Source organism: Centruroides vittatus, unplaced genomic scaffold, assembly GCF_030686945.1.
Source record: "Centruroides vittatus isolate TY-2023 unplaced genomic scaffold, ASM3068694v2 contig_1832, whole genome shotgun sequence".
Classification (NCBI taxonomy): domain Eukaryota; kingdom Metazoa; phylum Arthropoda; class Arachnida; order Scorpiones; family Buthidae; genus Centruroides; species Centruroides vittatus.
In genome coordinates, this window is record NW_027121128.1 from 1,374,545 (window position 1) to 1,400,376 (window position 25,832).

The 25,832-nt window shown below is 29.7% G+C and overlaps 1 protein-coding gene across 4 annotated transcripts in view; it reads right to left on the reverse strand.

Moving 5' to 3' along the window:
- obe (obelus) overlaps positions 1 to 25,832 on the reverse strand; it is a 145,682-nt gene that overhangs the window by 58,886 nt on the left and 60,964 nt on the right. For 2 of the 4 annotated variants that reach the window (XM_067264281.1, XM_067264278.1), the window contains exons 1-6: positions 16,812 to 16,971; positions 10,301 to 10,444; positions 7,828 to 7,943; positions 6,010 to 6,602; positions 5,086 to 5,247; positions 3,185 to 3,315 (exon numbers count right to left, since the gene is read on the reverse strand). In XM_067264281.1, coding sequence (XP_067120382.1) covers positions 3,185 to 3,315; positions 5,086 to 5,247; positions 6,010 to 6,602; positions 7,828 to 7,943; positions 10,301 to 10,443 — 1,145 coding nt within the window. In that variant the 5' untranslated portion in view covers position 10,444; positions 16,812 to 16,971. Of the gene's footprint in view, positions 1 to 3,184; positions 3,316 to 5,085; positions 5,248 to 6,009; positions 6,603 to 7,827; positions 7,944 to 10,300; positions 10,445 to 11,134; positions 11,163 to 16,811; positions 16,972 to 25,832 lie in introns of those variants that run through there. The other 2 variants (XM_067264279.1, XM_067264280.1) reach the window with 2 other exon arrangements.

The following is a 25,832-nucleotide window of genomic DNA, read 5'->3' on the forward strand; positions in this document are numbered from 1 at the left end:
AGAATTATGTTAAACAGTCGTTATCATCACTGAAAAGCTTTTAAAAAATTGACCTAATCCTCATTCTAACATTTTGGAATGTAGCCAAAATTCTTCATAACACAGCTATCCTTGAACTTTCAAACTGAAATTTCTTGCTTTCTAGACCTTTAGAAATGCTAAAATAAATGTGAAAAGAAAAAAATCTTTAAAAATGCTAAGTGAAACTTTTTATATGAGAGACTACATCCATCAAATTAACATTGTAGTATCCATCTCTTCTGCTGTTCAACATCTGATTTGTAAAGACTGCAACTGAAAAACTTGTTTATTATCCCAAGTAATGAAGCATGATTTTTTCATCTATGTCCCTTATTACCTTGATCTAGAAATCAGAACCTATTGATTTTACATTGGTGGTACTGTACATAAAGACAGACTAAAAAAACAAATTAAACATATATTTGAGCAAGAACACAATTGCATTGACAGAGCAAGCATTACACAACAATCTTGTTAAATAGAAAAATCTCTAATATTTCTTTCCATTATACCCTACTGCTTAAAACAAAGATTTTTTTTCTTGCAAACTTCACAAGAAAGAAGAAAATGTAACATTAGATCTGTGTGTACAATGGCAAACCTGACATCACTGGAACTTAAAATATTATATTTATATATTCTCAATTAAATGTTTTTAATATTTTCTCTTCCTATTAATTCTTAAAGCTCAGAAAGCAAAAATTATTGAAAAAATTCTGGCTACATTCCAAAATATTAAAACATATCAGTTTAACTTTTAAAAAATTTTCTGTTCTTCAAGGGAGCTGAAGCTGTGATAATATCTTGAAAATATTTATTCAATTCATATTGCTTTGGCCTCCTTTTACTTTAAAAAATAATTTTAAAATTTTATTTTATAAGAAGTCACAAAGAGAATATTTAAATTTGTGACATTACAACTTAGACAATAGTCATAAAAACTACATATTACTTCATAAAATTTTATATTACAATGATAATAACCTATAAACTAGATGATAAATTTCCAATAGTAAACTATAAAATTTTGATGCTACATATAAATTCAATTCTGTTTCTATACAGTAGATACTTTCCTGAAAAATCCCTGTAAAAAAAGACACTGTCTGTATGGAAAAGTGGGAAATTGGTTCCAGAACTTAAATATCAGTAAAAACAATACAATAAACCAATTAATGTGTGTTTAACTCTAAGCTCTGGAAATTTTTTCTATCTATTTACCCGGAGACTAAATTGCTTTATACCTCAGGCTACAAGGGAAAGTCATATAGCAAAACCAGTGAAACAACTTTTCCATTGGACAATTTCATTTCGAATGGATAAGGACAATTTTGTGTTTAATTAAAGAGTTCAAAATATTTCAATTTTAGTTAATAAATCAAAGTGGATAATTATAACTTATTTACCAGTAAACTTTAATAAATTTATATTATTTGTACAAATATTATTTTAATTTTATTTTTTATTCAACTTTTTCAATTAAACACCAAAATGACTCTAGCTTTTAACACCAAATGGCATACAAAAACTATTCAGTATTGAAAGAAATCAGAAGAAATGCAATCATCAAACAAATTGCCAAACCTTGAAGAGGGTTTTTCTGACTGTTTAAATAGCAGATGAGTCAGAATTAATGACTGATTGGTCAAACTAGCTGGCAAGCAGCTAATTAAGTAAACCAATGACATAATCCAGTAATGGCAAATCTGACATCCTTGAATGATTTCAAGGTACTTACATTGAATGTTTAGAAAGTATTAGGTTTTTATAAATTATAAAAATAAATTTGACAGATTTTGAAACTTTTGCATATGCAGTATTGAAAAGCTTTCATAAAAAGTCTTAAAGATCATTAGTTGTGAACCTCAGATAAAAAAATTATCAAACAAACAACAGACTTTCCATTAAACAAAATATTTGTTTCCTTTATAATCACATTATTATTTTCTTTTCACTTATGTAGAGTTTGTTATTTTTCTGATATATAGTAAACTCCCTGCTTACTTGGACTAACAGAGAGTAAAGTTTGGGTTAGCTGGATGTTTTTGCCAACAATGTGAAAAAGGTGAATATATAGTACAGTAATTTATTATGATCAGCTCTACACAGAAGTTTTACTGAGCTTTCGTGTTATATTGCTGATTATTATTATTCAGCAGGAGCAGCATACAAATGCAATTCTTACAAGAAACAAGTGCAAAAAATTTCATGACCAAACAGTAATCAACAACATATAGTCTTTGACTACATAGTTTCATACTGTAGTCATTGATTACAATAATATAATGTACTGTACAGTATCACAAAGATTTCCAGATGTTGAAAACATTCATTAATTATAATTTTGTTATAACTAGAACAATTATAATGATTACTCATTAATTATAATTTTGTTATAACTAGAACAATTATAATGATTACTCATTAATTATAATTGTTCTATTGTCAAGGAATTTTAAATTATTGCACCATTTTCCAAAAAATTTACATGAAGTCTTAGTTGGTGGGTCAGAGTTAGTGGGAAGTTACTGTAAATTATAAAGTTAAAGTAAAATTAATAAGTATTTTTTGTTATTTGTTTAATTACTCAAATTCAGTATTTGATCTGAAATTTGTAGCTAGTAATGCTAAATTCAATTTTCACCTATAGTACCATAAAAAAACATTTGCCTTCACTAACATAGTTTTTTTGTTATGAAATGAATAAGCCATTGGCTTGCCTACTTAGCTGGTGGCTAGATGCATCATTGTCATAACATATGTTCAAATAAACAACAAAAAACAACCAACTCTTAACATTTTCTTGAGTATTTTGCTATATATACTCATAAGTAAGTTTAAAATGCTTTAAATGCAAATTCTAAAAATTTTTCTTAAAATGGCAGTTTTCTAGGAAAGAAAGTACGAATATTTTTTTCTTAGAATTAAAAACAAATGGAAATTTTTAAAAAGGCAAATTTATTGAACATGTTAGATTAAAACTCATGTAAAAAAAGAATTTTTTTCCAGACTTGTAAGTTGGTAAAAAAAAAAAACGTATAAAAACAGATTTGGGTATACAATGGAGTGACAAATTATTTATTTTTTAACATCATAAATTTAATAAAATTTCTCTTTAATTTCTAATATTTATCTAAAGCTATATTTGAGGAATATCACAAACCTTTGTTTTCTTAAAATTGCTGGATCAAATAGAAAATTATCTACACTATCTTTACTCGTTTTTGCTTCATCCCTCTGTATCTTCCTTTCTTCTTTTCTGATTAATTTTTTAATCATTTTTTCTTCTTCTGACTATAAATAAAAATTCATATAATAAATTTTTATTATTTATAAACTTTAACATCTTAAATTTAATTCTAGCTTCATTTTATATTTTTTAACAATTTTACAATTATGATTTATAATATGCATTTAATATTATTGAAGCATTATTCTTATAAGTTTATCCCTTTCCATGCTGGCGATCTACAGCAAATAATTGAGTGGAATTCGTCATGCGGCGCATTTTTTGCAGTTTTTGGATAATTTTTAAATCGCGATATTTCGCTTCAAAATCGCGCTATGTTTAATCTGTTTTTTGTGATTGATTAAGAATATATCACAGTTTACGATTGTTTAATTTTTTAGTTTAATAGAAATTTAAAATAATATTAAAATTTGAAGCTTATGAACAAAAGAAAAAAATAATTAATTTACAGAAAATCGCTAAACTTTGTACATTTGTTAGTTAGATACATCTGTCTTCTTTTAAATAAAAGAAACCACAGCTCTCTAGCTAGAGCGGGAGAGAAGTTATTGACATTATTCACACTATGTCTCTAATTACTTGGCAGGGAGAGGGTCTATTTTACCGAAATATTTATGGCCCAGAGGTGGTCACAAAACACTTTTTAGCTTAAACAAAGTCAATCGACCTACAGAATAGCGAATAAAAGCTAAGATCGCTGGAAAATCGAATATAACGCAAAATAATCGAAGTTTTTGATTAATTACACCGAAAGGCGTATGCCGCATCACGAATTAACGGCAAGTCACGTGACATACGCCTAAAGGCGTATAACCGCATGGAAAGGGTTATTTGATGTAAACGATAACGATGTAAACAATATCATCAAAAATTAATTTTCCAAGTAACAAATTCCAATTCAGAAAATTTTTAAGTTCAGGACAAAACATCTTAAAATATGATAAAATGTATTAAAAATTGTAATTGAAAGTAAATACAAAAAAAAAAAAAAAAAAAATATTTTGAAGTTTTCTTACATGTCTTTTCAAGCTTAAGAAACACAATTAAGATATTAATGGATTTGATAATTTTTTATAGTCTTTTTTTTGTTTATGAATGTGTAAAAATTGTCAAAAGTTCCTCTGGTAATTTTTACATATTCATGGAGAGGCTACAAGAAAAGATTAACTCCACTAATGTTGTAATTGCATCCCTACACTTGAAATGGATATTAAAATTTCAAAATATTTTAATTTGTATGTGTCTTCAATTGCAATTTTTTAATATAATATGTAATATTTTAAATAAATTATCAGATAGATAGATAACACCCAAGAATTTCAATTATAATTTTAACTGTTAAAAAATAAAAGAATTTATGCAATTTAGGTGTGTGAAATACTACTTTATTTTCTAAATTATTAAAATTTGAAATTAATTTTAAAATTTTGTAATAGAGAAATTTAAAAATAAAATTGTTTAACAGTTAAAATATTTTAAACTTATCTTTTTTTTTCTTTTCTTTTAATAGAAGATTTTTGTACTATATGGATGTTAACAGTTACAAATGTAATAGTATTTAATCGAATAAAGATACATTACATATGCATAATGAACAAAATATTTATTTCTATATATGTATGTTTAAAAGTCATATATACTAATATAGATCTAAAAATTAGATCTAAAAAACCTAAAAACTAAATTTTTAAACACTATATATATATATATCTTATGCAAAATATTAATTATAAAAAATACATTGCTAAATACAAGATTTTATATCAAATATTTAAATTTTTCTTCATCAACATTTCATTTTTGAATATACAAACCTGAACTGTAACTTGACAGCCATAATTTGGCCTATGATCAATTGTTTGATAAGAAAGAGGTACTTCAATAGAATCAAATGCTCTACTATTAGTAATTTCTTTTCTTTTTTGCAAAATAACTTCTATTAAACTGATATTTTCATAACCTAAGTAATCAAACAGCTGAAAGAGATTAAACAAAAACATATTAGTAAATACTTCATAATTTTTAATTTTATAATAATAAAAAGACTAAATTAATAGTTTAAATTTGAAAACTTTATTTCTTATCTATTAGCAACAGTTTAATAACAGTATAATTTCTAATGGATTTTCCTAAATTCTCCCCATTTAACATGCAGAGGTTGAAAGTATGCTTTTAATTGGCTATCAAATTTAAACTGTAAGATTTTCAAATTTAAATTTAAAAACTAAACCATTCATTCCAAATTTTTAAATTATATGCTACAATTGGTTAGAAGAAAAATCAATTCACTGTCATTGATTTAAATACAGTATAAATATATAGTCACCAACCATCACAGAGAAATTACTTCTCTGCACATCTGATGAAATTTTGAGTTCTGTGAAGGTTATAATGTAGTACAACAAAAACTAAGTTAAGTAACACTAACACTAGTGTTTCACTTATTAATTTGGCTAAACTTTTTAATATTTGCTAAAACTTTTCAGAAACAATTTAAAAATTTGTAGCTTAATCCCTAATTATCCAAGCTAACACATCTTAAACTTAAAATGTATAATTGTTATAACTGAACATTTTTATTATAATATTCAAAATGAATAAAAATTAAGTTAAAGATTATATTAGATAATCTTAAAATAAAATTTATATATATATCTTAAACTCAAAATTATTTTTAAGCTATCTGTATGTAGGATCTAATATATAAAGATATTATAGCTTTACATTAGATAACTTACATCATTTTGTAATTCATCATCAGATCTTGAAGAATTCAAGAGTGTCATTAGTGTCTGAACAATATCCTTAACTGATCCTAATGGATTGTTTTGAGAATTTCCATATGCTTGGCCAACTGTCCTTTCTAACCAAGAAAAATCACATCGCTTATTATCATTTAATTTTGAATAATCTGTAGCTTCTGTAGTTTCATCTTTCTTGCGCTTTTCACATTCTTTTAAATATTCTAATGAAAAATTAAGGTCAGATTGTTTTTTAAAATTTTCGTTTTCATCAATCTTTAAGATGATATCATTATCACATAAAGGCTGTAATCCAACAAATGCAATTTTATGTCCAAACTCTTTATCCATAAGTTTATTGATATCATTCACATCGTTATGAAAAAACTTTTGTTGCGTTTCATCACTCAACCAAGAAAACATTTTACTAACAAGTCTGGAAACTTTACTTGCAACAGAAGATGGAAAAGAACCAAATATCTTTTTAAGTTGAAAAGCTTGCCTTTCACTTAACACTTCACAATTGTAAAACATTTCAAACAAATAAGCTGCTGTTCCTTCAATCATTTCTTGACTTGATTCAGCTCCAGCTACAATAAAATATTTAAAACAGTCAAACTAACATTATTTTACATAATGTTTTGCTACATAACATAACACTCTTTGAAACATAAATACCTTAAAATCCCAGATACTTTTTTAGTGAACAAACAGTAAATAACACCACACCTTTCATACACTTTCCAGCACAAATTTTAATAAAACAAACATTTTCAGCCTCTTTTAGGGACCTGCCTCGGATATGAAAGGTTTGGTGTTATTTACTGTACTGTTCCATCTTTGGAAAGTATAATAGTGAACAAACATTTTCAACTGTCTTAAATGTCATTTTCAGGCTATTATCAATTCCTGTCAGGCCATTGTTCAGATTGCAATCTTAAACCTGACTATAACTGTTCATTAAGAAGCATCTGCTAGATTTTAAAGAGTTTTTTAAGTTGTATCTACCAAGTTAAAATGATTAGAAGTGTAAATAATTTGTCAAATTTCATAAAACATAAGCTTAATCATGATTTTTGTTGTTAGTTACAAATTATATTCTCTACAAAAATGCTTTAGAATTAAAAAAGAAATTAGTTTTTTTAATTCTAAAATGTTTACAGAGAATATTATGTTATATTTAATATATTATTAATACAGAAGTTTTAATATATTTATTACATTAAAAATTCCAAATGAAATATTTAACCAATTGTTTCCTTCATTCTATTAATCAAGATAGTTTACAGAATATATATAAATGGAATAGCAAACAATCTTTCAAGGAAAAAATTAAAGATTTAGGAAAAATACAAAAAGATATGTTAGACAAATTATGAAACAATTAAAAGAAAAAGAGATAACAGCATAAACTACAATACATAAAATAATTATGAATAGGCATCATTATAACAACTTACAAGATAAGTTTAAAAAATAAATAAAGATTTTAAGAAATATATCTTATCAAACACATTAGTTTTCATTATACCATAAAAGATATTTCCACTTAGACTTCTTCATTTAAACATGAAAGGACTGACTACTATTTCTGGCTATTAAAAATCTTTTTTGAAAAAAATCTTTTTAACATTTTTAATAAATATATTGATTAAATGCATTATATAGTTATATTATTAAATTAAAAAATAGCAACTACATTAACAAGAAATTACAATTAAGAGTCTAAATTATTACAATTGGAAAATTTCAATAAGATATTTATTAAAGATTATATATTTTAGATCTTACTTATTCTTGATACATAACACTTACCAATTTCTGTTGCTAATTTTAATAATTCTCGAAGAGCTGTTTTAACTTCATCTTTAGATACTAAAGTAACATCTTCAAAAGTGGTTTTAATATTTTTCCATTGTGGATAACTATTCCTAAAATAATTACAATAATTATTTTTTTAAATTTTAATGTATGCTAATTATTATCTTTGTTTTTTAATACTATACTATAAAATAGTGTAATCCTGCTTTATAATGCTTTATAAGCCTATCTCATTCCTGAAAAACTCTCATAAATAAAGACTTTTTCATTTCTTCTACTCAAATTTGCATCTCATTCTGTCATAACTTAGTCACTCTACTCATTTTCTCACAATAACATGAAAGTGTTATAATAAATATATTTATCTGTTAATCAATGGATCTAAATGAAATAAATAAAATGAAAGTGTTAAGTTATTCACCAATATAAAATGGGAGAAGTGAATATGACATAAGAGAAGCACATATAGTATGGTACTGACAAGTGTCTTCTGTGTCAGTAGATGATATTTTGTAAAACAAAGTTCTGTGTAAATTTATCCCTATCCCAAGTACTCCCAGATGATTGCCTATATCAACAACCTTTGCCAAAGGTGGGTAAAAATTGAATTTAAAATTTACTAACTCCAAATCATAAGCCCACCAGTGACCAATTGGATAAAACCACTGAACACTAGTAGTTGATCACAGGTTCACGCCTCACTGACAGGCTGGCCACATGGAGTTTTCCAGGTTTTCTTTATGTTTTTAACACCTAAACAGGGATCAGTTTTGCATAAAAGTTATCCTGAGAGGCATTCCCCTTGGCAAATCGCCTACATGTTGCATTGCCATAACCAAATAAATCAAACCAAATCTAATCATTGGTCAAATATTTAATTTGAGTAATTACAAAAATAACAAAAATTCTTGCAAATTTTACATTACTTAACTTTCAAATCTATTCTATCAGTAAAATATCAATAAACTCTATATATAAAGTGAAAAGAAAATAATGTGATCATAATAGAAACAAATATTTCATTTAATGGAAAAGCTGCTGTTGTTTATTTGATGATAAATTTTCTATCTGAGGTTCATAATTGGTGGCCTTTATAATTTTTCATAACAGCTTTAGGACCCTGATTTCACACTACATAAGCAAAATTTTGAAATCTAGCAAATATTTATTTTTATAATTCTTAAAAACCAAATACTTTCTAAATATTGAATGCCAATACCTTAAAATTATTGCACAAGTCGTGGATTTGCAATTGTTGACCTAGATACTAACATTTACAATTAACAGATTTCATAATTAAAGATAAACATTTTAAACACATTTTAATGTGTTTAAAATGTTTTACTTGTATTTTTAGTATATTTACTACTTTTATTACACCATATTGGGCACACTATTTGAGAAAATTGCATGAAAATCAAGGTATTGACCACAAAGAATGGCATTCAGTATTTTTCGATGTTCAGAATGTCAGAAGCTGGAAAAGCAGGATTTTGCTGACTTAAGAGTCAGATTTTGTGGCATTAGAAATGGGTTAACCTAAAATTTTCCAACTGCAAAAACATGAATCTGCATATATTAAACCCAAGTAAAAACAAGGCTCAATCAAACATTATTTATTAGACAGTTCTCTATTTAAGGATAAGAAAACACGATTAAGTTAAGACAATAAATAAGTAGAAAACAGTAAAATAGAATAAAATAAAATTGTTCTTTAATTAATAAACTTGTAATCACTGGTAAAAAAGAAAGATGTTTAGTTGGAAAAGCAAGTTTATAGTTTTAAGTCTCCATTAGTGAACAATGACACCTGTTCTTCTAATAAACACACAATGTGAATGGAGCAAGGAAAATGGAGATGAGAACTTACAAGTCATGTGAACAGTGCACATAGGACTCATACTCATAAGTAGCCTATTTTAGTTCTGTAAATTTTTTGTTGGTGTCTGTTGTATTAAATATCTCATCTTATAAATTGGAAAGATATAAAATAAAACAGCTCATTATACTTCTGTAATTCTTGTATATTGATTTATTGTAAATACAGATCATACTGTATTATGCTATTATATTTTTTATATATCATATTAAAAATACTAAAACTTATAATCAAATGCCTCAAACACATTATTCTATTGTAAAGTCAGGTAAAAGTCACTATTAACAGATAAAATAAAAAATATAAAAGTATTATTATAGACTTCTTAGGTTTTAACATAAGCATTAAAATAATATAAATCTTAATGGAAACTAAAATTAAGATTATATATAGTTATACTTAATTGCTCAATTTTTGGAATTAATGATTATAAATTAATAGGTAAAACTTAAAGTCTTAAAAGAATAATTATGATTTTTGCATAGATTAATAGAAAAAGCACTTCTTAAACTATAAAGAAATCTTATATCCAAAATATATATTTGCCCAAAACTAATTCTGTTTTTAATTTTAAAAAAAAAATATTACTTAGCACTTCTTTCAGCTTTCATTTTTCGTTTTCTCATGAGAAGAGTAGGATCTTCTGTTTCATGCAAGTCGTGTGCAGCAGCAACATCAGAAAAAGCTCTTATGGTGTTTGTAAATCTTGGTAATTGTTCTTTTGCCTTCATTCTATTTATAAATAATAATTTACAATTAAATTACGTTAAAGTAGATTACTATAAATTTTACCACAAGTAAAATAATTTAAAACGCTTTATTAATATAATAAATTATTACTTATCAATTTCAATGATACTGAGATCTACACTAACAGACATTTTAATGGTTTCAATTTAAATTTATGACATTCTGTTAATGAGTCTTTGAATGTAAGAATGATATGCAACAGAAAAGCATGGTTAATTTGTTATTTATTATTGCAGTTCAATTTTCTTTCTTAGTTTCTAATCCTAACATCTATTAAATAAGAGACATCTGCAAAAATGAAGAAAGATTCTGTGAGATAAGCAGAGGGTCAGGGGGGAAAACCTCGCTGACCACTTACGCTGCACGGGTTGGTAAAACCTGACCTCGTTGTCGTTGGATGGCTAGGAGGGCAAAAAGTGAGTGGGGAGGTGCGTCAGTAAGTCGACAGGAGTCCTTACTTTGACAAAAGAAGAGGTTTTCAAATAACACTGAAGGTTTATTAAATAACAAAAGCAAACATACAATAAAGATACACATACCATAAAGATATAAAGATAACTACTGCTAAAATGCAAATAGAATATCCCTATCGCTAATCGCGATCTAACCAATAAATTAGTCACGTGCCTAACTTCGAGTGGGAGAGAGTTTTCAAAGGTTACGTCGATATACCTTAATATGTGGTCCGATGAGCGTATGCGACGACCTCCTGGACTATGGAAGCTGGAATCAGTCTTATGTCTGGGACTGGAGACACTGGATTCAGACCTTCCTAAACGATCGCCCTCTTTCCAGAGTCGATCGGGTTTTTATATGATCGTTGTTGGCACTGAGCCAGTCTATTATTCAATGTTCGATGACTAATTTGCTGACTCGCGATGACTTGGATTTTTGTTTTCTCTTTCTGATCGGATCGGATGTGTAATCAACATCCGATCGATTTCCTATCAAACTTGCGGGTCATGAACCCCTTTAAACTCTCAAATTTACGCCCTCAAAACCTGCGGGCTCACAATTCTCTTATAATAAAACTATTCTGTCATATTCTCTCTTTTCTAAAAAGATATTAATACGTAAAATTTCTTATTGGATGGGAAATAAGAAACCCATCTCTCAATGAATCCCTGAAAAAATCAAAAATTCTGGATTCATAAAAACAGTCAGTTGGTCTGAATTCATTTAATTGAACTAACAATCAGTTCAATTAAATGAATTCAGTTGGTCTGCAACAGACTACCAGAAGCTACGATGAAATGACATATTGCTAAATTGTTAAGAAAGAAATCATTATTTTGTCATGCCAGATTTTTATCAGATAAAAGTTTAAGATCACTGTCTTTTGGTGTTAATAAAGTTTTGACGAGTAAAGCACAAAAATAAACACAAAATATCTCGCAAGCTTTTCGACATGTATAGAGCGTCTTGTCTTCTTCAGGCAAAACAAAAACAAATTTTAGAACATTGATATAAATTTTAACATAGATGTTAATTTGTACTAATTGGAATACACGTGTTAAATTTAAATGGTGCGCTATTAAACTTACATATTTAATTATCGGTCAAACTATAATTGAAAATTATTGACAGCTGTGATTTAATTTTTTAAATTATTAAATAGTGAAACTCATATTTTTTGGAGCTGTAGAATGGGCCTATTACAAGGCTCTAATTTCTCAATAAATAATGTTTCCCAGATGAATAAACAGTTGTGGTCCTCACAATGTACAAGGATGGAAGATTCATTCCACAGGGGTGTAAAGTAATGATTGAGAATACGTCTAGATAGTTCTATGGAAATTTTATTTTTACAAATGTCATTTTGATGTTCTAATATTCAGCATTGCAATTTTCTACTTGTGGCCCCGATACTTATGCAATACAAAATACTTATGCAAAATTCCCTCTTCCCACCATGAAAATTAGAAATAATAAAAAAGGATCACATTTATATAAGCCCTCCTATCCCATATCTTTGATCTGTGTCCTTATGCATTACCAGAAGAATTCAAAAATCGAGATTTAACCTTCCAATAAAACTACTGCTACCCTTATGCAGAATACTATGTAATGAGAGGGGCAAATTAACTGCGTTAGAAAAATCAGATGTACAGTACATGTCCCTTACAACACCAAACCAATGATGTAAAAGTGATATATATTGTGGCCTCAAGTTTTTTATATGAGGAATTTAACCTAAAACCAAAAGAATATATTGGAATAGTTTAAGTGGCATGCCCTCTTTAGGGGAAAAAAATCTTCATTTCATATTCATTGTTTATTATTTGTAATGTATTATAGGTGCTTTTGAAATACACTGATTGCCATAAAAATTAGCACACCAAGAAGGTATTCTATCACTGCAAATCTTGGTATGCAGATAAGTCTCAAACAGATATGGAAATAGTTAGAGTTAAGCCATTAGTTGTGATGGTATAATGTCAAGAGAAGGCATTAAAGTGCATCTCCTTTGACCTATGAAAATAGCATGCAAAGGCATCCTGTCTGTAGTTTACCTGTTGTTGCAGACGAACGCCGTATCACTAGAGATGCCCTTATATCACAATCGAAGATGTATGAACAATTAATTGAGTTTGAGAGAGGAAGGATTATAGAGTTGAAAGAAGCCAAATGGTCATCACACCAAATAGCCTGCCACCTAGGCCATTCTGACAACACTGTGAAGAGGTGTACGAACCAGTAGACATGAGAGAGCTCATACATACGGAACCCAGGCTCAGGACACTCAAAGCAGACCATTAGCCGAGAGGACTGCCTGGTCCTCTGACGAGCACACACACAGCTGACCATATCATTGTCTGCCATCCAGACACTGGCAGCACCATCATTACAGGCCCCTGTGTCTATCTATACCATTTCGAGGCACCTAGATGAGGAACATTTGGTTTCACAGCAACCATTATGTGTGCTGCCATTGACACCATTCACCGTCACCTCTGTTTGAAGTGGCTTCACTCACAACAGGATTGGATTGTAATGGAATTGAACTGGGTCATCTACAGCAATGAATCCAGATTCATTTTAGCCACTGATGATGGCCATGTTTGTGTATGCACCCATGGTGAATGCTCAATCCTACCTATGCTTTGGAGTGGCATGATGGTCTGAGGTGCAATCACATACGACAGCAGATCACCTCTATTAGTGATCCAAGGGATCAGTGATATATTAGTGAAATCCTGCAGCCACATGTGTCGCCTCTCATGGCAGAGATTTCAATAGCCATTTTCCAATAGGACAATGCTGGACCACTCACAGCAAGGGTGTCACAGGACTGCCTCTGCCACATTGCCACACTTCCCTGACCTGCCTGGTCCGAATTTGTCATCAATCCAACACATCTGGAATCACCTGGGATGCCAAATTGGACAGCATAGCAGTTTAGCCAAACAGAGGACTGCTTGCAGCAACTTTGGATTGAGATGCCAAGACACCAACATATGGGACCTGAAGGCCTCCATATCCACCCATATTACATCATATATTCACACTAGAGGTGGCCCAACAGGGTACTAGAACCTTCTTTCACTTGCAATAAATGATCCTTTTGCTTTCATTTTGTAATCACTTACTTATATCACCATCATACTCAAACATGTAAAATTTTGTTTGATTCCAACAACTCTTTCTTGATGCACTAATTTTTATAGCAATGACTGTATAACAACAGAAAATATTGTCTGATATACATAACAGGATATTTGGCCTTTAAAATTTTTAAATCTTTTCATAACTGTGAACTGTGTCAAAGTTATTAGTTATACAGCTGTTCATTTAGATACAAATACAATCTTCCTTGAATTCAAAAAATATAAGCTGAATCATAATCAATTAAAATATCCAACCATTTCATTTGTTAATTATGTTAATGAATTAAATGCTATTTTTGATAAAAACATAAAGAATTGTTTTAAGTTACCTGGTATAAGTCAGTTATTACATATTAATGATAAATTGTCAACTATCCATGATCTCTTAGTGTAAAGGACATAAAAATAGCCATGGTAAAACAATAAAAAAAAATATACAATACATTTATAAAGGTTATGTTTATGCATAAAATTAAAATTATAAATCCAAATTTAAAAAAGAAAGAAAAAAAATTAAAGCTATTTGTTAAATATTTGAACTCATAATGAATGTATAAGTTAATAAATTTAATTTGTATGGTAGTAATAATTTAGAATGGTCATAATTATATCCCAATTATTGTTTAAACTTAGTTTAAATTTACTGTATATATCAGAGAATAAGACAAGTGACAATTTTCAATCTGCATTTTACAGTTTAAGAATTATTGAATTATTATAACTTGTGAATTTTATCTGAGTGCTTATTGTTTCAAACTGTATATGTAAGAAATTTAAGTAATCCTGTTAATTATAAAAGTTTTTTGTATTCTAAGTTAGTTCTTGATTGGTAAAATATTTTTGTGTTGTGTTTATTTTGACACATTTGTATAAATTCATACTTTTTCTTAACTATATCTTATTTTAAAAAAAAGTTTTGTATTATGAAACAATGCAATTTTTTTAATGATACAAACCAGTAAATTATTTCTATTCTATTTCTGTTGTTACTGGAATTATAAATAATTTTTAGTCTACTTTATATTTGCATTAATGCAAGTTATAACAGTACTCAAGAAGCATATTTCATCTACATCAGGCCTGGCCAACCCAAATTGTTTCGTGGGCCACTTTGATCACGCGTAACATTATGGTTGGCCACAATTTAGGCAAACATGCTTTTAAAAAAGTAAAACAAATGCAAAATGAATAAGATTTTATTTTTATACCAAGAGTTCATACTCGCACTTGCGCATTATAACAATGACACATGCAAATTTTCATTTATTTAATTGTTTTGGTATACACATAACAAGAAACAAAAGTTTTAATAGCTATATAATATTGCTTAGCGGGCTACACAATTTAACGTGACGAGCCGCACGCGGCCCGCGGGTTGGCTAGGCCTGATCTACATCATTATGCCAAAATCATTTTTTTAAACATTGGATTGTAAGTAAAGACATTTTTAAAATACTTGCAGAATCATGATATAAATTTAAAAACATGATGTGCATAAGAATATCTTCAGACGACATAACATCATTGCATTTGTCATGTGTTTTGGTAGCTAAATCACGTGTCAGAAAGTCAAAAACAATAGTAGCACTGACTATTCACATTCTGTTTTTGAAACTTTGCATTGGTCATTGTTAATGACATGATTTCATTAAAGTTTTCATTGAGAGAATAGGAACCTTCCCATCTGTGTATTCTTAATCCAGATTGAGAGGTACAATAAGAATGGCAAGAATTTTGACAATTTTGAATTATATTTCAAAAATCCTGCTTTTTCATGCTGTGGCAATTATCATTTTATTTGTAATGACACACTTTTTCTGAATTTCCTTTGGGTGTTGCCATTCTTATTGTACCTCTCAATCTAAGTGTAAAATATAATTAGTGACCAGCCAATCCAGTCAACCCACATACAAACAAATAAAACACAGAAAAAGTGGATCAGATTACAAAAAAGAGCAATAAATTGCCACAACATGAAAAAGCAGGATTTTTGAAATATAATTTGTTGTAAAATTTTTCAAATTCATTAAAACTAGATATTGCAGAGACAATGTACAGATATTTTTACCTCGATCATAAAACCTTGTGTACTATCAATCATACACGTTTTGGTTAATGTTACCTATGGTTCCAAAATGGCGGCTCGTCTCTGATTCCAGCAAATAGAATAAAGGAAACAGTGGGGATGCACATTCTAACCTAACCTAACCTAACCTATTCTAATAATTTTGTTGGTAATAATTATGGTAATTTATTATAATAGGTTAGGTAAGAACGTGCGTCCCCACTGTTTCCTTTCTTCTATTTGCTGGAATCAGAGACGAGCCGCCATTTTGGAACCATAGGTAACATTAACCCAAGTGGTACTGTTTAAGTATGAACAACAAACAATGTGTCCTATGAGTACAGTCTATGCTGTGTTAAGGTCCCAACCGTCTCATTCGAAGCTTGAATTGGCCTCAAAAATGTATAAATCCTCGTGTTAAAGTAATCTATAACACGATTATTAATTTGTGATTATTTTAATTTTAAAGCCCATATGTTAGAGTGAAAAATTGTTTTTATAGAAAATATTTACCGTAAATTCAATGAAAGAAAATTCAAAAAAAAAATTCTTTAGTGATTTCGAATATAATACGGTTACTTATCGTCGAACATTAATATGTTAATTCGTTAATATAAACAAAATCGAAACTAAAACTAAGTTTAGAAATTTAAATCATAAAATTCGATTTACTTACGTACAGTACCTGACGATTAGGGAAAGTTATATTTTGTGTTTCTATTATATACAAAAAAATAATTCGAAGGTTATTTCTACAAATGTCAATAAACGAAATATCATAAGGTATTGCGAGAATATACACACACATGCGTTAATTCACATCTAAACGTTACAAAACGCCCTCTTCTGTCGATAAGTGACAAAATTAAAATCGAAAATATGTTTATTTTTGTTTCGATTAATTACGTCACGGTTGCGAAGTTTTGTATATATATAATTTTTATTATGTTATATAAATTAATAATATTAATCTCACTCAAATATTACGTAAGCATAATTTCCGTTATTATTTTTTCTTTTTTAACTCTTTCTTCCTTTTCCCTACCCCGGAGTGGCGTCAGCCTGTCGCTTTGGGGATCCGGAATTGAATGCGGGAGGTCGAAAATCTCCAGGAATTTTCCAGGGTGGTCTATCCCAGATATTCGGGTCCCGACCTTAACTCACTGCACCGTCGTGGGTCTGGCCAAACCCACGACGAACTTGATAAAAATGCCCTCTTAGTACCCACACTGCGAAATGAGTAAAACAAAAATGGAACCCGCCTTATACCCGAAAAATTCCTGGTTTTTTTCGAGCCGTCCGGATTTGATCTTAGATCTCCGGAGCAGAATGCTTCCCGTAGGGCCGGCCCGAACAAAAGCGGGGCCCGGTGCAAAGTTGACTTGAGATAAATTTCGTACAAAATAATAATTTATTGCATTTTGCTATTTATTACATTGCACAAATTGGTATAGTAAGAAGTACATGAAAATGATAAATAATTAATACTAATAATTAATACTAGATCTCAAGCAATTTTTTATTATTTTCAATCTTGAAAAGATCTTTCTGCAGATGCGACAGTAATTGGTATAGTTAATATAATTTTCAGAACAGTAATAAAATTTGGTTACAATTCAAATAAATTATTTTTAAATAAATATTGTAATCCTGGAAGGCAAAACTCGACGACAAATTTTGATTTCATTAAATAAATTAATGCAATCAATATCGTCTTGCAAGGTCGCATTATAACATTTAAGAAGATCGTCTTCAGCCAGTTTTTGAAATTATCCGAATTATATAAAAAACCATATGATGTCTCATGTCGTGAAAAAATTTCAAATCTTTACTTAAAATAAACAATCACACTATCCATTATGACTAGAAAATATTGAATTCGGAAATATTCTTCGCCAGAAAAAATCGGCTGATCGGTTTCTTCATAATAAAATTGTTTTGTTTTTCGTCCAGTTCTTTGATTCTTAAATTCGGGTGTCACTTTTAATTCTTCAGCTATTTCTGTTGCAATTATTAAAGAAGATTTGAATCCCGATTAACGATACTTTTCAAAAAATTTTAAAAGGCTTTTTAAATGTGAATTTGCAGTACCGATATCTATATTGGAATTTTGAAATATCTTGCTCACAATATTTACTTCATTCAGTATGTCATACCAAATGACCAAACTTAATAAAAATTCAAATGAAGTTTATTTTCGATTGATTAGATTTCGGATTTCGTTTTTATGTCACTGGTATGTTCATAAAGATATTTAAAGCTATAGAAAATTGTTATACTTGGAATCCCACAGATTTCACACTTTCGAGGCGACATTCCCACCTCGTTTCTGACAGTGGTTTTGGAGTAAGATGTTTGACATGCTCTTTTAATATATCCCAGCGAACTTGCAAAAATATTATATATGCTTTGTAAAGTCATAAAAAATGAACTTGCAAGGGAAGATGATTTTGAAATGTCTCCAATAACTAAATTCAAATTATGACTTCCGCAGGGCATATACTGTGCTTTGGAATTCTTTTGCGGGATAAGTACTTGCACGCCTTTATATAAACCTCTCATATTAGCTTCGTTATCGTACCCCTGTCCTCAACAGTTTCCTAAATCTAATTCCTCCTTTTCTAAAATGCTTTCAATTTTGGCTGATAAGAAACTTAACGAATGGGGAACGTCAAGAACGAAGATGGTTACTCTACTCAAAGTTCAAAGATGCCACATTGTGTTATGGATGTAGGTTATTCTCTTCAAATATTACTTCTGTGTGTTTAACTGGACTTAACGATTGTGTACAGTACATTTAAGTTCGCGATTATAGGGTCATGAAAGATCAGAATTTCATTTACAAGCTATATACAAATTGTTACAACTTGAAAAGAATTTGAAACTGGGAAACACTACTGACAAAGAACACGAAAAAATAATTAAAAACGAAACAGTGTTTAAAATGTGTTTGTGATGGAATAGTGGCAGCAATTTTATATTTAGCAGAGCATAATTTGGCGTTCTTGGAAAGTAGCGTTGCTTTATACAAACCGCATAACAGTAATTTCTTAGGTCTCATAGAATTACTTGCAAGATTTGACCCAATCATGAAACATTTAAATCGTTGCATAGAATCAGCATTGCGTTCCTATTTATCTCATCGAATACAAGATAAACTAATTTCTGCTTTGGCTAAAAAAGTTAGAAAGGAAAATACAAGGAGGCCTCCTACAACGCGGTACCTTTACAACGCGTTTTCGCTCCAACGCGGCTGGAGAAACGCGGAAACTTTTTTACAACGCGGTTTAGGATATTTAGAAACGAATTATCTTTCATATAACAGAAAAATCGCCACGGATCACATAAGTGTAGTGGAACTTGATGAAACAAGCTCAGATCTTAAAATAAGGCCAGTCAAACATTCTCGAACAACTATAAGTGACGATGAGGACTGAATTTGTGAGCATACATTATGTTTCTTTTTGATTTTGACTTGAAATCATAATCTTTTTAGTTTTTATATGATGTTGAATATTATTTAAGCTTTTTATGTACATAAATTTAAAAAATGATGAAAATGTTACACCATAAAAGGCAGTTTTTCTCTTTTTAGAACTGAATCCCAGTTTTTGTATTAAGTTGGTGTGTCCTATAACGCGATTTCCCACAACGCGGTATTTTCAAGGAACGTATCTACCGCGTTGTAGGAGGCCTACCTGTAATAAATCTAGTTAAGAAAGATAAGTATTTAACAATTTTATTAGATCGCACTCCAGACGTAACCAATCAAGAACAAGCATCTGTTATTTTAAGATATGTTAACGTAGATGACTCTGAAAGTGATGTGAGTATACAAGAACGATTTATTTGTTTTGAAACAGTAAAAGACTCGACAAGAAAAGAGTTAAAAAAATTAACAGAAATTTTTCTGAAAATTGTTAATCTTTCGGAAAATCATAGTTTTTTTACTTGTGTCACGCCATTTTGTATGATAGCCATTCTAAATTTATCAGTTATAATTTTAGGCCAAGTACCAAGATCGTCGATATCGACAATTTCGTCTTCTACGCTTTGTTGATTCTCTTGAAGCTGCGGTCCTCGAATAATTCGTCTTGTTCTTTGTTCGACGCCGACAAAAAATCCTCCATCTGTACGTTTCCCTCTGTTTCATGATTATCAAGAACAAAGGAACATCATTTTTTAAAATTCCCGACATTATTTGTCATCAAGGACCTCAAACTGAGGAGATTTCACGACGAAGACAATCTACATGGCTCTCGAGAATTGACCGGAAAAATTTCAATACGGATAATGTGAATACCAATACAAGAGCTTATTAGAAACATTTCATTTCAGTTAAGCAATAAATCAGATTACTAGTTATCGATGAATTAGATAAACTTTTGCATGAGTATCATAAAGTGCCTGCTTGTAATATACAGTAGAGTTAATGTTAAAGTGTTAAGCAAAGATAATTGCTTAGCAGATGACGAATTAGAAATGCATTTGAGCCAATTGTTCTTCCAGTCTAATTTACAAATAAAATCGTGTATTTTTTAAGATATAAACCAATAATTTCCATTGTTCATTTTACAAATAGCTAAGTTACGTTATTTTGGTGAGCAACATTAACATTTTTTTAAGATGATACGTTTTACAATGATTTTTTACATTAGTAACAAATAATCATTACATAGTAACCTTCTACTTGTTCCTGATAAATTCTTATTTATTATTTATATATAACATATCATAATGATAAGTTCTTTTAATATTGATTAATGTTAGTAATTTTACATACAGTATATTAATAATAATAATAACAATAATAATTTAATATTAAATTGTCATAATATATTTAAAAAGTTTTTTCATCCCAAAGGAAAACCTTCCTCATTCTACGATGAGTCATCACCAGACTGGGTGCCAACATTATACATGGAGTATGAGAGTGGCCACAACCCAACTTCAAATCAGGAGCGTTATGAAAAAGCACGTAATCGCAAGAGACAACGAGTTGGCTTAGAAGCTGAAACTTCTAAGACAACTGAAGCTTGCACTCAACCTTCTACTGTTAAAGATGTAAAGATCTCAACAACTGCAGAAGAAGCAGAGCCTTTAAAATCTAATGCATGAGTACAAACTACGTCTTTAGTTGAAACTGTCACTTGCTAGACTGAATTTAAGGATAAGGGTTTAGAAAGCTTGCAACATGAGTGTACAAACTTAAAAACCGAAGTTTTATTATTAAAAAAACAAAGTATGTTCTTAATGAAAAGTTTTTTTAGGATGATGACGACAAGGTTCATTTTTTTACTAGACTCAGCAATTTTAAATTGCTTTCATTAGTGATGAACCTTTATTGCAAACAAATTGATCATCCAAATTTCAGAAAATTAACTCCTTTTCAAGAGATGATAATATGTTTGATGAGACTTGGCTTAAATTTTAAGTTCGGAAGATTTGGCTTACAGATTTAATATTTCAAAGGCCACAGCTTTTGACTTACAACAAAGTCTGACAAGCAGGCTTAGTACGGATCACCTTGACATAATGAAATTTTCTCTTCGTATAAACTGCATCTCGTCGTGTTAGACTACTAGAATAGCTCGCAAGAAAAGAATCTTTTAACTTTATCCATGATAATAGAACTGCAGTATTTTTATAAGTAAATTATTTCAGTATTTTTGCTAATATTGCTTTCTTGATTTTCTGTTTAAGAAATTACAAAAAATAATGTAAATATTTTAAAAATAGCCTACGCAAAATAAATTACGATTTATGTAAGATGTGTTATATTTAATTCCAGAAATCTATCAAGTCGAAAACTGCATTATCCAAGCAAAATTTTGAAGTATAAGAGGTCCTCCCCTATCGTTCCAATGATTCTATACAACTCGTGCTTTCATATTTAGTAATTTAGAGTATTAAAGATTCATACTTGATAAAATTTGAATCTAATATAATACTCTAAATTTCTTTTCTTATGCGAAATTTGCTCTTTCGCACATTTTCAGCCACCAATCAAAAATGCTGAGCTATTTTACGCAATTTTAATTTGGGTAACGTCAAAATCATTTTAAAAATTAGGTTTTATTGCATATTTTCTGTATAATCTATATTTTTATATCATTTATATCGGCTGGGTGATGAGGGGCGAAGCCTGAAAAACTGAGACAGAAATCACCCGGAAATTTTCTGGGGTTTTTTGATCAGTCCGGATTCTATCCCAGGTCCACCAAAGCAGTAGGCTAGCGGTTTAACAGACATTTTGTTATTCCAATGAAAGTATAGAATCATATCTAGTTCATGAAAAGAAACAGTTCACCCAAAAGATTCGTTCAAAATGTCACATTATACTTTATTTTCAATTATTAAATAATCGAAATTTCAGTAAACAGCTCGATAAAAATATTTATTTGCCAAAAGAATTCACTTTCAATTTTTATTTGCCAGTTAATTAGTATTAGCTATGTGGCTCCATCTTTCGATCATTTTCTGAATAACAGCGATGTTAAATTACGGCTTACGTTAAATTAATTATTTCTGCAATAAATAATTGATTTACGTATCATTTTGGTACAAAAAAATAGGTTAAATTATTTTTCAAGTAAATAAAAAGTATTGCTAATAAATAAATGAATAGAATAATATTTTAAATAGGAATGTTTTTTTATTAATGAGATTAAGGAAATTTAAATTAAATTGAGAAAAAACTACATAAATACTAAACACAGTAATGAGCAGTGATGATGAGACCTGTAAAACGGCTAGGCCCCCCGGCTTTGGGTCATGCGATATTGAGGCCTTGAATATAGAAAGAGCTTTTCATATTTAAGTTCTTTACACTAGGACATCGCGCGACTTTGTCGTATAGCAATGAATTGAAGCGGAGCCAGAAAGAAAGAGGAGATCCTTGCACTTGCAGGGCAGACAAGCGATCCTTACACTTGTCTGCCCAGGGCCTTAGAGCCTGCACTCCTTCCAGAAATAATTACCTGGCATTTGAAACATTACTAAACTTTTTCCGCTCCTAGAAGAAACAAATATTGAAGGAACGTAAAATAATTTATCATCTTCTATTGACAGAAATGTCTGTGATAGTCACCTGATACATTTAATTCTAATTTATACTTTGTAGAAGTTTCTAGAATGTTCTGATTTCTTTCTGTCTTTCTCTTTTCTGGTTTATTAAAATCATGTACGGAATACCTTAGTCGATACGGGGTGCAAGAATTTGAAAATGCTTTGACTCGAGTTGAAGAATTAGCAAATCTTTCAGGAACGGAGTAAATATTTACAGAAAAAGAAGAGTTCACAAAAAGAAATTATCTAATTAAGAAATCGAAGGCACCATCGTTGCATTCAGAATTGTGCTGACAATCCCTGTAAAGGTAGTAACAGCTGAAAGAATTTTTAGCGAATTAAAGCTAATCAAAATATATTTGCGGTTCTATAAAATGGGGAGTGAGGGATTAAATTCTTTGGCCTTGTTATCAAAATACGGACTATTTTTAATGAAATCCTAAGAGATGAATATGAAGAGGAATACGAATGTTCAGATTCTGATTCAAAATCAGGTGAAAAAGTAAAAGATATTTTGATGTGCGGTATTGTACATATCTAATTTGCATACTTTAGCATATCCTAATATATTTTTAGCGTACGAAATTTCTTTAACTAATTATCCACTTGAGTATCTCGAGAAAAATCACACGTGAAAGTAAAAAACGTTTTAAATAACAAGTCGGTGTCAATGTCGTTCGGAAGCGTTTATGCTTGTTTATTTCAGAAAAGGATATATTGACGAGATTTAAAAAATGAAGTAATTAATTAAGGAAGAAAATGAGTTAAAATAGTACAATAGTGTTTTCATTGATGTATTTAATGTTATATTTTTATATTTATTACATTGTGATTTAAAACATCTTCTATGTATAAAGTTTTTTAATAGCTGTGGGCCGATATTGTAGCTTTTTCCAGGACCTAATTTTCTATCCAGTCCGACCCTGATTAATACCATTAAAAAAGTCCATGTAAACAGTATTTCGACCCCCTCAAACAAGTTAAATGCACCCTAACTGATTTTTTAAATTCTAATAAAGGTTAATGTTACCTTAGGTAGCCAAGATGGCGGCTCGTCTCTAATTCCAGCAAGGAAACAGTGGGACGCACGTTCTAACCTAACCTAACCTATTCTAATAATTAGTTTGCTAATAATTATGGTAATTAGAATAGGTAAGGTTAGGTTAGAACGTGTGTCCCACTGTTTCCTTGCTGGAATTAGAGACGAGCCGCCATCTTGGCTACCTAAGGTAACATTAACCCTAATGAATTAGCAACATAGTTTTTCTAAATGTCCTTAAAACTATTTTAAATATTTAAGTCATCTTGAATGTAATAATAAGCGATTTGAAGTTCATGCAAAATGCTTGATAATTTCATTTCTTCCCAATAATATTCTAAACTCGGTTTAATGTTTATAATTTGTCTACATGACAATCGTTCTAAACGAGTCATTGTTTTTACAACTCAAGTAATAACATGTGATTTTCTCTATTATAAAATTACAAATAAAAGAACGCATTCAGAAAATATTAAATAGTAATTTCTATTTTAAAAAAAATAGTAAAATAATTCTCGGTAACGATCTTAGTTTTTATACAAGGAACAAAGCCGAGATTTGATACAATAGCGTGCAGCTTAACATCCGTTCCAATGTTTTAACTTAGCGCCTAATTACACGTTTGTATCAATTCTGTTGATATTTTTCAGAATTAGTCTCCTTAGCGTGAAGTTAAACTCTCAAAACAAATAATTCCTTGAATACTGTCAAGAAATATACTTTTAATTACCTGTTATGTGAATCTGTGTTTTTCAACCGATATTCAGCAACCCGTGTGAACTTCTCGGTAAACTAAATTATATACTGTATCGTATAGCCTATATATACAGGGTCTTCCAAATAGAATACCGCCATTTAAATTATTGTAATGTAAATTAAAACATTAGAAAACTCACATTTGTCCATTACAATTTCTCGATGCTTGTATCTCGTTTCACACGGCACACATCCAAGAGATACTCAAATTCTTCCAACACTCGCTATGTCACTCCCTCAGTAGACACAATTCTACAGGTCCTACTCGTATTGCACGATGACGAGTGATTTTTCGAACTGCATAACGCAAAACGCTTCTCTGTTGCCGAGTCGCCATTTTCGTTTACGGCACTTCCTAGAGGTAATAGACAACGGACAGTTAATCTATCGGTTAGTATACGTCGCATACTTCCATGTACAAGCAGCCTTCGTGCAAAAAATTACCAAAAAAAAAAATAATTATAAATCTATATTTACATAAAATTCAATATAAAATAATTTTCTTACTATAATATGTGGTTTATGCTGATTAATTATTGCTTCATCTGTATTTCTCCACGAGTGCTTTTCTGGATATTGATAGTAAGAGACGATTTTAGCTTTCAGCAACCTGTCTTAAGAAACAAACATAAATACAGCAAAACCTGTGTAAACCGGAATTGCACGGTACTGGATATTTTTTCCGGTTTGGCAACTTTCCGTTTTGAACAGGGTTATTTTTTTAAACATATAAAATTGCTCCGTTCCGAAATTTTCCGTTTAGGCAGGTTTCCATTTTGGATAGGTTTTACTGTATATAATTATTTTCTTTTTATCTTAATAGCTTTTTAAAAA